Source organism: Panthera leo, chromosome C1 (assembly GCF_018350215.1).
Source record: "Panthera leo isolate Ple1 chromosome C1, P.leo_Ple1_pat1.1, whole genome shotgun sequence".
NCBI classification, from domain to species: Eukaryota; Metazoa; Chordata; class Mammalia; order Carnivora; family Felidae; genus Panthera; species Panthera leo.
In genome coordinates this window covers 212,650,550-212,664,394 of record NC_056686.1, presented here as the reverse complement: position 1 = coordinate 212,664,394, position 13,845 = coordinate 212,650,550, and the positions used below count along the sequence as shown (strand labels likewise).

Sequence of the window (13,845 nt, the reverse complement as noted above, 5' to 3'; positions counted from 1 at the left end):
GCTACGTTCCTAGGCCTCAGCCTGAGGTTTCCAAGCAAGTGAGAGCATGTGTGCGGAGGGCAGAGGCTGGCAGGGCCAGCAGCCGGGGCTCCTCTGTGGGACACAGCTGCCCGCAGGGTCCTGGCCTGGCGAGGCCTGGGGAGCGTCTTATCGCATGAGCTCATGTGAAAGCCCCACGCCTCCGGGTCTCCAGCGAACATTTGCCATTCCTTTCCTGTCACCACCCCGCTCCGCGCTTGTGCCCATGAGCTCATCGTTGCTGGGCAAGTCCTCCTGGGGTCAGATAACTGCCAGGGGCAATTCCTTTCCCAGCCTCCTGCCCCTGCCCTGTGCCTCCGACAGACGGAGCGGGCCCTGACTCCCACTCTGTGGTTCCACACAGAACAGAGAATTGTGTGAGGTCAGCAGAAGTCTGGGGGGGCTTGACAGAGCTCTCCCACCCCAGCCCGGCCCCTGTCCCAGCCTCGCCTTGGTCTGGGAACTGCTCAGCCAGTGTGACCAGACAGACCCCACCTGGACGCCAGGCCCTGCCCATGTCTGAGCCACCGTCTTGTTTCTGTCTCAGTCCCAGACTCAGCAGCAACCTCGGGCCCAGGCACTGCCTCCCAGGTGGGTGTCAGCCAGAGGAAAGGCTGGGGGAGGGGAGTCCCAAAGCTGTGAGGATCCCCACCCAGAAACGGAGGCTCTGTCTGTCCTGCCGGTATGAGGGAAGGTTTCTCAGGTGAGAGCTGGTTCATACGCTCGGTCTCATACACGAGGGACCCCTGTGTACCAAGCCTCCTGCTGCTGAGACTCCAAGGTGAGGCTTAGTCGTCTTTCTCTCAGGGACAACCGAAAAGAGAATGACCACCCCTTTTCCTGTGAGTGTCACCCCTTCGCTTTCAGAAGCTCGTCCCAGCCAGCTGAGGCCTCAGACCACCTAATTCATGCTGCCCCCTCATCCCCCGCGGACAGGTCTGGTTCCCCGATGCCAGAAGACCTCAGAACCACACTGTTCCCAACCAGTCTGGCCCCATCCTTTCCAGACCTCCCAGAAACTGAAGAAGGAAAGAATGGGAGGAGGGGACCGTGTGGTCCCAGAGAAATGGCTGCTGACAGATGGGACAAAGGCCCCAGAACTCCGAACACCCCCCCACGCACACACCCAGAAAATGGCCACGAGTGGCAGAGGAGCTGTGTCTGTTTCTCTGCCAAGCCGCACACCACATTCCCACGGGAGCCACTCGGCACAGGGTGGAGACAGCTGTTCCCCTCAGCAGATGTTCTCGCGGGAGGCAGGGGAGCTCACTCCCAAGCCGGATCCTCATGACTCACCCCGTAGGCCTAAGCGGCCTGCTGAGCCTGTGACGAAGGCAGATCAGACAGCCAGTGGGGGGCCCCACAGCCTTCCGCAAAATGAAGCTACTAGTAGCTTTGCCGGCACCTTCCTGCTGCGAGGGCAGAGGCTATCTCTGTCCCTGCTGTCCCCCTAAGGCCGAGCACGATGCTGGCCTTAAATTCCTGTGCATTTATTAAGCACCTGCCTTGTGGCTGGCAGTATGCAAGGAACGGAGATTACTGAGGTAGACATAGGAGCTCCTCGCAAAACTGACAGATGGTGGCATTAAGGTTATGACAGTGGCATGCACCGGGGCTATGGGACTCAGACTGGGCCCCTGTTGACTGTGCTGAACCAGAGGAGAAGGCTATGGGGCCCGTCAGGCCCAGGGAGAGCCCCGGCCCTCAGAAGGTTCATCACACCAGAAGATTCCCAGGCCCATCCCGCGTCGTTTCGGATCCTACCAGGTCCTTCTGCCAGAAACAAGCCTGTCCTGGAGGCTCTCCCACCTCAGCAAGGCTCAGAAACCTTTCCTGACTGTCACACACCCTTCTCCGTGAGGCTCACCTCCTGGAAGGTTCTCGCTGAGCAGTCCCAGCCACGCCACCCTAGTCTGCAGTCCACACTACGTGAAAACTCAAGAAGACAAAGAGAAGGTGGCGTGGCCAAGATCCAGGGAGGGTCTAGCGCCAGGGAGGGTAAGAGGCCGGGATGTCCGGACCATGACGCCCAATCCCTCTGAGTCCAAGTTCCCTCAGGGGGTAATAGGAAGGGGCAGGATCCCACTGTCTGGGCTGCCGGATCCGGGCACTGTTCTCTGAAGCCAGGCACCCTGTCTCCCAACCCCTCTACCTCCATTCCTGGCCCAGCTACCTCCCAGCTTTCTGGATTTTCTCATAGCACATCACTCACCACGCTGTGTTTCTCTTAGTTGCGTGAAACCTATTCTGCCTGAGAAACTCATTTGGATTTAATGGGGTAAGAAGGTGTTGAAGTTAGAAATATTTGCTTAGTTTAGCAATATGTATAAGCTCACGTCACCTTCATTTTACTGAAGTGAAGCCTCCTCACCAGGCTGTGAGCTAGATCAGGCACTGATTGTACAGAGTCAATGTAATATTTTTAATCATCCCCTCCAATAATTTACAACATGATTTTTCGAGACAACATGGCCGGCACGGTTAGTCTGGACCCAGTCATTGAACATGGTCCTGATGATTTGCTTTGTTATTTCCTGAGGGGAACCACTCAGTCCCTCCACACAGTTTTCTTCTCCAAATATTGTCCCCTTTGTCCTTCTATCCATCTCTGAAAGTGCATGAGGAAGACCCGACGCCCCCAGATGTCCTCACCCTCACATCAGGGACGTCTGGGGGAGCAGCGGGCCTCTGGCAGACTGCTTATTCCAGGAATGAAAGTTTGGAGGTCCAGCAGTGGGCACCAAGGGTGTGGGTTGTCCTGGGGATCAATCAGGGTGCTTTCTTGCAAGTGACAGAAACGGACCGGCTGAGTAAAGAAGAGGGATTTATTAAAGGGCATTGGGCGGTCTGAGAAGGCTGGGAAACAGCTGATCCAGCACCAGTCAAGCTGCAGTGGGTCTGTTGAGGCCTTCCGAGATATTCCTGGCCACCAACACTTATGATGACACTGGGTCAATAGCAATCCTGACACAGGACGGTGGATTCTACCGCTACCACCCACCATGCCCTCTTGGATGTGACTAAGAGCAGTCCGCGTGGCACGGACTTCTCTGAGACGATGGCTCCCGATTTAAAACCCAGGGACTCCAAGTCACAAACCCCTGCTCATCTGCAGGTCAGGCAAGCAAGCATTTGGCAATTCAGCTTCTCCCAGGGGGCTGAGAAGCCAGGCAGCAAAAAAATCACTGATACGCGTCCAGTACGACGAGACTGCCTCCCCTCCTTACCAACTCCCTGGAGCCCAAGATCCTGAATCATCTGTTCGATTAGAAGTTCTGAACCCTATTGAACTCTACGCTAGAGCCTCCCCTCTTACGTTATTTCACCCATGAGGCAAAGCCACCCTCATCTGGAAAGGAAGGAGCCTTCTCCTTGCCCATCCTGCGCTGAGACGGAGGGACCGTACCGAGCAATCCAGGAACAGAGGTTTGTTGTGTTCTGCTGCACATTGGGCCCAGAAACAATTCACACAGGCACAAGGGTGGTTTCCAAACAATATATGGGCTTTGGGTTTTTTTATTATTTTTAATGTTTCTTTGTTTTTGAGAGAGAGAGAGAGTGTGAACTGGGAAGGGACAGAGAGAGAGAGAGAGAGAGAGACGCAGAATCCGAAGCGGGCTCTAGGCTCCCAGCTGTCAGCACAGAGCCTGACATGGGGCTTGAACTCACCAACCAGGAGATCATGACCTGAGCTGAAGTTGGGCACTTAACCGACTGAGCCTCCCAGGCACTCCGGGCTTCAGGCTTTTTTAGGGTGGCAGGGCTTGGGCTTAAAAGTATTTTCCAACCCCTGGGGAGCCCAGATTGCAAGAAGTGTGTTCCCTCCAACCCCTCATTAGCATCTGGCTTGGTTGTGTGTCTCTGGCTAGTGTTTCTGGCCATTTGCATTTTGGAAACTGCTCACCAGAAAGTGGTTGATGATCACACACTCCTGGGACAGAAATCCACAGAGGACTTTCAGGCTTGGGAAACCCAAAGGTGGGGCTCCCTCAGCCGACTGGTGGCCCTGAATCCCGATAGACCAATCCTATAATCCCTTCTGTGAAGGGGCCAAGAGTCTTCTATAAGACCCTTGGGGCCCCTTCTACCCACATGGGAAAGCCCCCTTCCTTGAAGACTGTGGACTCCGACAAATCTGAAACACAATCTCCAAGACCAGACAGTAGAAGGCCTCCTCCAGGTACACTCCAAGAAGGCGAGCTCACTGTAGGGACCTCTATAGCAGCAAGAAGCTCTGCCTCTTTGGAAAACTCCATATGATCAACATTTGACCAAAGCCCAGCCGGGGCAAGCCAATCTCCAGGACACAGACCCTGGCAGCAGACCTGTCCCTTCTGGAAACATCTGGCGCTCGCTCCATACCGAGGTCAGGATGCTGAACCATCTTCGGTTCAGAGGGCCCCTCGCCTTCATCTCCCTCCTCACTTTCTCAGCGTTTAGGCCTCGGCCTCTACTCCCTCGCCTGCTTGTTAAAAGCCACATGGGGAGCAGTTGTTCCCCCCCCCAAGGAACTGAGCCTATCTATTGAGGCTATCTGTCAACCCTATCTGTCTTTTATTTTTGAAAAGGGGAAAAAAAAAAAAGGAGGGATAAACTCTGACGTCATGAGCTTGCGTGGGACAGTGGGCTTCGAGGCCATCTGGAGCAGGTGCTGGCAGGGCCCCTGGGAAAGAAGAAGAAGGGCAGCTGGCTCATCAGGTGGGGGTGTCCTGGGGTCAAAGACCTCATGGCACCATTAGGTTAAGCTTTCCTGGAATTTCTGGCCCAGGAAGGATAGATGAGTCTTCCTTGGCCTCCAGCTCCTCTCTTAAAGCCAAGTCCTGTAGGTGCAGGACTCCTGGAGGAGGCACCAAGCGCCGGAAGACCTGGCCAAGCTTTGATCTCTGTGTCTTCTGTGGGTCTCCCCATCGATCGGTTCTGAGGAATCTCAGGGGCACGGTGTCCTCCCCCTCCTCCCCAGGAGTGCGAGTGACATTCAGATGCTTCTTCTGCCCCAGCTGCTCATCCTGCCTTTGTCCAGGGGTTGGAAGCCTCTTGTCAGGCGTCCTGGTTCACTCTGCCCCCGTCCAGGAGGCAAGGACAGCTTTTTCGCAATTACAGGTGGTGAAACTGAAGGCCCAGAGCAGTGATGGGACTTGGCCCGGGTCCCGCTGAAACTTCCCTGCCCGGCCTCCATAAGATCTGCTCACCGCCTGTTCAGTGTCCTCTCTGGGAAGTTATGCAGCTGGAAGGGGGCCCCTGGGATGAAATAATTGCAGAGAAAACAGATGGGCTGCTGAGGATTCCTCCCTTCCTCTGTGTGCCTGAGAATCCTCCCGCTTTGCCCCAGGGCCAGGAGGGGGCGCTGTTCCACATGGAGCTAGTTCCCACCCCCTGGGCAGTCTGGTCTCAATCACTCCTTCCCCAGCCTCAGATAAGCCCCTATGCACACCTTTCTCACCGGAGGAATACTCAAAGCCCCTTTCATGTTCCATAGGGTCCTGCTAGCAGAGTGGACACCGACTGTTCCCAGGAAGGGCGCCTTCTGTGCAAGACATTCGCCTTGCCTTCGTGGAGGAGAAAAAGGGGAAAAGGGCCCACAGGAATGGAGCCTTTTCTCTCCCTGTCCCTGCCTTTCTTTCAGAGGTCCGGAAGGGAGGAGAGGGTGCCAGTCTTGTGACTCTCTGATGCCTGGGGTTTGGCACACTTCAAGCTGGCTCTGACTTTCCCCAATCCCTGCTCCCTCTCCGTGCCTCCCCACAACTGACCACTCTCCCTCAGTCCTAACCTTCAAGCTTGCTTTCTGTCTTCACCCTCAAGAATACAATAGGCTCCCACTCTTGCCAGACAAGCCCCTCCCTTGGCTGACTCACCTCTCTCCCAAGCCTGCGTCTTCTGGATACCCTTACCTGAAGCCCCCACCCCACCCCCAGTCTGGGCACGTAGGGCCCTGCAATGTCACAGGCTGCCCCCCTGCTTCCCTCAGTTTCCCTTTGGCGAAGTCACTCATTTTCTTTTACTGCAGCCCTCTACGTCTGGGTGCACTACATGGTTAGCCCAAAGGGCTGCTCTCCAACTAGATTTCCCTCCTTATCCCGTCTGTCCTCCTGCCTTCTGGGTCTCCCTCCCCACCCCTCCGCCTCCAGCCTCCACCTTACCACCAGCTCTGCACAGACTTCTCCTCTCCAGGAAGCCCACCCAGCTAGCCCAAGCTGGGGGAGCTGCCCTCCCTCCCCACCGTTGTCCTTTTCAGTGTACAAACCTAGTGTCTGTTTCCTGGATTCCTTCCCTGCAGGGATGCAAACCCACAGGCTTCCTGGGTGCTCCATGGACACTTAGGGAACCAGTGGGCAGATAAATGACACATAACCAGATTCCCTACAGCACTGCCAGACTCCCAAGGCCCAGTGGACTTTTCTCTCTCCTTTGCCATCAGGAGGAGTGTTCACACTGAGCATTCCATAAACTGCCTCCAACAGCTCCTGTTCAGCTGCTCAGTGGGTCCAGCTTTCCCAGGCCTGGCCCCTGGGTCAGAGCAGAAACAAGCAGACCTCATGAGGGAAAAGCAGGAAGGAGGGACCTGAGTCCCCGTTCTAGACCCAAGTGGGAGAGAGCTTCCTCTGCAGCTCAATGTGGGAGGAACCCAAGGCAGTTGCATGCGGACTACCTCCTTTCCAGAAGGTTTCTCCAGCCTAGTCCTTCAGCTTCTATCCACCCCACCTCCCAGACCCCAGCTAAGTGAGATTGGCTCCACAGCCTGCCCCAGGGAAGCCTCGCTCTGCAGGTAACTCTTCCAGGATCTGGTCTGCCCCAAAGGACCATAGTCCAGTGGTCAGAAGCGAGGGCTCACCAGAAGTTTCCACTTCTGAATAGGAGAAGTAGAGTCCAGGGTGTTGGCTCTGCCCACACTGGGGTGGGGTTGGGTGGGGTCCATTTATTTAATTTAGTCTCAATGCTCAAAGAGAGGGGAGACTTAGATAGTTACCCAGCTGTCACTAAGTGCCTCCAAGGGACACCAAATACAGGAAGAACCAGCCTGAAGAAGAGACATTCAGACAGAAGGAGGTGACCAAGGTGCACCGGAAGCTTCCAACCTGTCCTTAATAAGGGGTTTCAGAGGATGTGGCTGTTGTCCCCTGGAAATGAGTTCAGTGACTGGGTCTAGACTCAATCTGCTCGGCTCCTTAAATAGATGGAAATAAAGCAAGTGTCAGAGACGTTCCAGATTGGTAACATTCCACTTTGATCAGTAGCCAAAGAGGAGAGAGGACTTCCATCACTCACCAGGAAATGCCTCCCTCTTCCTCCTTCTTGCTCCTCTTCCTTACCGCTCAAAGAGTGGTGCCACACCATGCTACCACGGAGCAACAATCAGAGGGGGCTGCATGGAAGTAGTGAATCAACTCACTAGAACTCCCAAAAGGTGTCCTGTCAATGTCTGAATCCTCTTCTAGACTCAGAAATTCTGCTACCCCCAACTGAGGGCTCGTGTCAGTTATTTCCTAAACAAAGGGAACTTGGGCTCCGTGGCTCTGCAATTTCTTACCCAGAGTGCCAGGTGGGATGGGGAGAGCCTGAAAAAAGTGGTGGTGCTATTGCCTCCTGCCTCCAGACACGGGCTCCACTGCGGGATCCATCCACATGGCACCTGATTCCTTCGGCCCTTATTTTTTTTAATGTTTATTTTATTTTTTGAAAGAGAGAATGCGAGCAGGGGAGGGACAGAGAGAGAGGGAGAGGAAGAGAGAATCCCAAGCAGGCTCCGCATTGTCAGTGCAGAGCCTGATGCGGGGCTCGAACTCATGAACCGTGAGATCATGACCTGAGCCGAAATCAAGATGCTAAACTGACTGAGCCACCCAGGTGCCCCCTCCCCCTGCCCTTCTTAACTGCCACCGCCCTCTGCCTCAGGCACAGCTTTCTCTCCCTGAAAAGACTCATCCAGACACCTGCATCCGGCTGTGGTCTTCGTGCCTAGGGACAACCACCATGCCCCTGTTGTCTGCTTTCCAGCAGAGTCCTGCTGGGTGGCTTGGGGGTCATACAGTTCCGCACCTCACTCAGTTCTTGAGGTGCCCAGCTCTCTGCCTCTGCTGCTCATCCCGAAGGGATTCCTCAGAGTCCGGGGAACGAAGACACCCTGCCCAAGGAGAGGGAGTTCCCAGCGACAGGTGTACCCTTTGTCCCTACAACTTTGACAGAGACCTATCTAAGACTGAAAAAGCAAAGGCAATCACCTGTCACCGCTCAGGGAAGCCAGACGGGGCTCCAGGCTAGGTAAAGCTCTCTCCCCGTGCGGTGCAGGTGCACAGGACAGGGAGAGAACATCCCCACCCTGAGGTTCCTCGCGTGGGTGCAGACAGGGTCAGGCGCGCGCCCGTGAGCGCACCGGGAAGCTATCCGCCGGGTCAGACTTCGGGCGGGTTCCACGCGGCGGACCCACGCTGAACGCGAGCTGCACGCACGCACCGGCACCGGGATCTCGGCCCTCCGAGCCCACCTCGTTTGCAATTCACTCTCAAACACACCCTCAGGCAAAAAAAAGCTTTCACTGTCCGGTGTAGGACTTGCGCTCCCCCCTGCGGCCCCCGGCAAACCTCGCTCTCCCTGCGCCTCCCGCCCGGACCTCCGCCCCATCCTCTGCCTCCCCAACTTAAAGACTTTGGTGCAATCTAAACTCCCCAGTAGGTGAGAGGTGGAGCCGCAGTACCAGGCCTGAGCCTGTCTGGTGCCCAGGAAGGAGTTTGGCAACAAGACAGATCTGCGTGGATTTGGGGCTGTGCCAACTTTCTGGCTCTGTGGCTTTGGACAAGGGACTTAATTCCTCTGAGCCTGTCTTTGCACCTGCAAAGGAGGGAAACTGATTCCTCCTAGGGAGAGCGCGTGTGTTGAGGTCCAAGCGTGTGTGCAGGGCACCGGGAGCGCCGACGCTTGGCATGCCTGGCACGCACTCGCTGCAAATGGAGTTTCCTGTGCGCGCCGCTTTGCAGCGGCGAGTGCGGCGGGAGAGGGCTGGCGGAGCAGCGGGATCCCTCGGGGGTGGGATGTAGGTGGGGGCAAAGGGGGAGCCCCCGCGGCCCCCTCCCGGACCTCGGCGCGCGTGCCATTGGCCGGGGCGGCCGGGTGGGCGGGAGGATGACATCAGCGGCAGGTTGGATTATAAAGGCGCGAGCGGAGCCGCGGGCTCAGAGCGCACCCAGCCGGCGCCGCGCAGCACTGGGACTCGCGCCCACACCGCAGCCCAGCCAGCCTGCTCCGCGCTCGCCTGCTCCGTCTCCCGCCGGACCCGTGCGCCCTCGCTGCTGCGGCTCTGCGCCCCTCGACCCTGCCGGCACGATGCACCTCTCCCAGCTGCTGGCCTGCGCCCTGCTGCTCACGCTACTCTCGCTCCGGCCCTCTGAAGCCAAGCCCGGGGCGCCGCCGAAGGTGGGTGCTGTTGCATGGACATCGGGACTGTGAGGGACCATGGTGGGGCTGGGGCCCTAGGAGGATGCGGAGCACTAGAGGGAGCAGAGGGCGGGAAAGTGGCCCTCTGCTCAGAGATGTGCATGGGTGAGTGCCGGGAAGCCCTCGAAAGCGACTCAGGGGGTCTACGTCCCCAGCCTCGGGAGCACGACGACAGATGCTGAGCCCCTGCCCCAATGTGGCCAGCCGGTCAGGGGGCAAAGGAGGGGAGGGCAAGGGACTCCCGGAAGGAGCGGACAACGGCGGCTGCGTGGCAGGTGGATGCAGGGCCGGCTGTCCGGCATCTGTGGGGGCGCGTCAGGGCCCCGAAGGGACAAATCGGGCCGGCGGGCGCAAGGGGCTGGAGCATCAGGGGTCGCGCAAAGTACTTCGTGCGGCCCCCGGGCGTCCCTTCACCTGCCCGCCCTTTCCCTCGGACAGGTCCCGCGAACTCCGCCAGGGGAGGAGCTGGCCGAGCCCCAGGCTGCGGGCGGCGGTCAGAAGAAGGGCGACAAAACTCCCGGGGGTGGCGGCGCCAACCTCAAGGGCGACCGGTCGCGACTGCTCCGGGACCTGCGCGTGGACACCAAGTCGCGGGCGGCGTGGGCCCGCCTTCTGCACGAGCACCCTAACGCGCGCAAATACAAGGGAGGCAACAAGAAGGGCTTGTCCAAGGGCTGCTTCGGCCTCAAGCTGGACCGGATCGGCTCCATGAGCGGCTTGGGATGTTAGTGCGGCGACCCCTGGCGGCGGTGAGTACCACCAACCCCGGGCGCCCGGAGTTTGTGCACACCTAGCTCCCCCGAGGCACCTGCCAGAACCAAGCCTGAACCCCCGCCCGCCCGCGGGCGGTTCCTCTCTGATCCCCTGGCGCTGGGGTCGTTCCGCCTCCCAGCCGACCTTTGGAGGAGAGCCAGGCGATCCCAGCACGAGATCCAGTGTGTGTGCAAGGCATTTGCCCCCAACCCCGTTTATCGTCCCGTTTTACACATGAAAAAAGTGAGGGATAGAGTGGTCAGGGCATTTGGGCCACGTCAGAAATGGCTCAACACGGATGAACCCGCCTAACTTCCTTTAAGAAAGCAGCGACAGCTTGGTGGGGTCCTGCCCACACCGGGACCAGAAGTAAACCGGCAGCACTGGTCCCAAATCGCCATTTGGGAGCGTTGAGGGGCAATCGGGGGTTTGTGGGAGCAGAGGAGGAAGGGCATACACACAAGTGGAGGGTAAGTTTATCTGCCAGACACTGTTTCATGGTGCCAGAGGTCAGGGCGGCTTCCTAGGACTGTGGTCACTAAAGTAGAACAGACTTTAAAGTCCTGTAGACAGAATAGTCCTCTGTTGGCATCAGCAGGTTGCCCTTCCGTCCTAGAGCGGTCTGATTCTTGTCCCTTCTCTAAACCGTGGCTGGGAGCAAACTGGTCTGTCCAGGGTCCTGATGCTGCTTGCTGCCTGCCTGACTTCAGGATGGAAACTCAGTGTTTGTGGCACAATTTCACGGCAGAGAAAAAGGCTAAAAATATTATTATTATTATTATTATTATTATTATTATTATTATTTTGCTCCACTCTGAACCTATGTGCCGATCTGAGTTCCTCCCCAACCTGCCCACCTCCCCAACAGGGGTCCCTGTTTCTGGCATTGCCCCTTCACCCTCCACTAGGGCTGGAAACCCCTGTGCTACCTCCAGCCCCTGCCAGGTGCTGTATCCTGGCGATGTTGCAAAGATCCTCCCCCCTCTCCCCCTTTCTCTCCTTTCCTGGTGCCCATCAGTTCCCATGGTCAACCAGGGTGGTAAAACCACCTCTGAAATTGACATTCAAGTGCTTTAGGAAGGGACTCCTGCTGGTTTCCAGCCTTTCCCTGCAGCCTGTCTGTCCCACTCCCCACTCCAAGCCATGGGGAAGCTGCTCTCTCGCCCAAGAAGCCTTGTCAGCGTCCACACTGTCTTCCTCCAGAGGGCAATGAGAGCGCCCCTCTGAAAATATCCAGCATGTTGCCTAAGCCGTTTTTACAGCACAGAACACTTTTTCACCCGAGCCATAGTTGCTTGGGAACCTGTTTACCACTCCCAGATGAACTCATGAGCAACTTGAGGGCCAGGTGCTAACCTAAGGTGATCTGGGACCCACGGCACCCCCAAAGAAGCTCTGAAAAATGTTTGTCAATGACCAAAGAAACATGCCCCACCCAGCTTAGGGGCACTCCTCTCACACCTGCCCTGGGTTTTAGCAGGGTTTCCTCTCTGTGCCAGACTTGACTGAGCTGTGAGCTCCTCCCCATTTTGGCAAGGGGCTTCGTTTTTCTGAGGTTTTGACTCGCCCCTGCACAGGAAAAGATAATTCTAGCACATGGGGCCCAGCCTCTACCAGCTTCCACTATAATGGTTTTGCTCTCATCTTTCCTGTCTAAACAATGAAGAGATGGAGCCACAGGCCTCACATCTTCAGTTCACATTGTGATTTAAGCACCAAGCTCAAACTTCCCGATCTAAACAAATGTTGTCCAGTGGGTTAGCAGGAGACGAGATGAGGAAGAAGGCCTGGAAAGTGCCTGGCATGCACATCCCCCTAGGCTCCTTGCTCTTGGGTGTGGCTGTCTGGGGGCACCAGGTGATGGTCCAGTGGGTGGGGAGGTGCTGGGCAGGAGGCCAGATCGCTAGGACTTCTCAGCCCCTTTGACTAGGGAAGTTTGTCATCCTCCTGGAAGTTCTGTCCTTGAGCTGAACAGCCACCTCTAACACCCTTAACCTTCTCGACCCCACTCTCCCCCCCACCCCCCCCCCCCACCATGAGAAGGCAGAGCATCCTTCCCATTGCCCGCAGCCTCCTAGTGGAGATGCCCAAGGTGTCTCACTGTCTCCGCTTAAAAGAGAAAGACAGCTGAGATTTTTCACATTAATGGAAACTCGTCCCAGGCTGTGGCCACGTCTTCTTCACTCAGGAGTTGACTTTGGCTCTAAGCAGTCACCATAATGACTGTCGCTGATGGTTATAGTCTTGATTATAAAATTCTAATGACAGAGATGGGGTGTGGCCGATGCCTGAATGAACACCTTGCCCAGGAGCCCCAGGGACATCACAGACATCTATCATCTGTTTAAACACATGGGACGGCCAGAGACGGAAGTTGAGGGACAGTGCATCAAGGTGTTGAAGCCCGGGGTCCCTCCGCATGTGCTGGCCTCTGGGAGGGCACTGCACTGTCTCAGGAGGACTCTTCCCTCGGGCCCCAGAGCACTTACATGGCCATTGGCAGAGAGCTGGAGAGCCCTCGTCAAAGGACTCTTAACTCTCCGCCCAGCACACCCAGCATGGCCACTCATTGCCCCAGGGCTGGCGTGAGACCCCGCTCCCCCTGTGTCTGAAGGGGACCCTTTCTGAGGTGAAGCCAGCTAGAGGAGGAAGTGCTATTTAATGAGTGGCAGCTGTGACCCAGACGCTCTGCCGGTGCCCAACGTGTGGCCCACCTGTCGAATCTTAAAGCTGGCCCGGGGAGGTGGCTATTATCCCATTTTATGGGTGAGGAAAGCGATACTCAAAGCTATCCAGGGCCATCCAGGAAGTGAATATCAGAGTTGGGATTTGAGCCCAGAATTCCCAACTCTTCAGATATTTTTCTCCCCCTCCCCACTGCTGTCACGCAGACGCAGAAAGCCGAGGTGGCACCTGACTGAGGGTTTTTGTTGCAGCAAAAAAGGGAAAAGGGCATTTCTACTCTCTTTCCCTCATTGTGTCTCACCGAGTGCCAAGGGCAAGGCCTGTAGTTAGACTCAGGGGGAGGAGGGCTGGCAGACATTCTGGGGCAGGAAGTGCCAAGGGCACAGCAGGAGATGAGGTGACCCCAGGAGAGAAGGACCCCTTTCCCTCCATAGGACCGCCTGCTCTGGGCTGGTGGGGCAAGGCGGGACATTGCTTCACGCTGCTGTGGAAAGGGACTGTCCTGCAGGCTGGGCTTTCTCTGCTAAGGGGCCAGAACTAAGTGTCCCGTGTCCCCTCTGTGTTTCAGGATTGGGAACTTGCTCCGTTTTGCTGAGGTCATTCTTGGTCATCAGCCTCACGGCATCTGGAAGCATCTCCAACGCAATGTGGCTTTTACATTTCTTTTTTTTTTTTTTTCCTGGTACTGGGAATACACAACACCAGCTGTTTTATTATTATTCGGGAAGGGGGGTATGATTTTATTGTTTGTTTTTTTTTTTTTTGAAAATGAAAAATAAAAAGTTATATATTATATATATATTATATACATGAAACACACACACCTACACCAACATGATGACAAGGGACAGTTTTTAAGAGACTGACAAAACCAGCTGTAAAACATTGCTGTTTGTAAATTCATGTCATGCATAAATGTATTTATGTTGTAAAGCTATTTATATTGTTTATAAAGAGATATTT

The 13,845-nt window shown here is 56.2% G+C and overlaps 1 protein-coding gene and 1 long non-coding RNA gene across 2 annotated transcripts; both read left to right on the top strand.

Annotated features, from left to right (window-relative positions):
• Positions 1–453: 453 nt before the first annotated feature.
• On the top strand, positions 454–7,379 carry LOC122228367. Its single transcript, XR_006206540.1, has 3 exons — positions 454–609; positions 3,352–3,444; positions 5,495–7,379. It is a non-coding gene; the product is annotated as an uncharacterized LOC122228367 (long non-coding RNA).
• A 1,821-nt stretch (positions 7,380–9,200) lies between these two features.
• Positions 9,201–13,609, top strand: NPPC (natriuretic peptide C). The gene is made up of 3 exons (XM_042953377.1): positions 9,201–9,423; positions 9,883–10,193; positions 13,451–13,609. Exons 1-2 carry the CDS (start codon positions 9,334–9,336, stop codon positions 10,171–10,173), a joined length of 381 nt encoding a protein of 126 aa, XP_042809311.1. The 5' UTR covers positions 9,201–9,333; the 3' UTR covers positions 10,174–10,193; positions 13,451–13,609.
• Positions 13,610–13,845: the final 236 nt, after the last annotated feature.

Excerpts from the sequence above, each read along its gene's own strand:
- NPPC (XM_042953377.1), top strand. The coding sequence starts at position 9,334 with ATGCACCTCTCCCAGCTGCTGGCCTGCGCCCTGCTGCTCACGCTACTC. Across the intron at positions 9,424-9,882 it reads AGCCCGGGGCGCCGCCGAAG|GTCCCGCGAACTCCGCCAGG; the intron begins GTGGGTGCTGTT and ends TCCCTCGGACAG.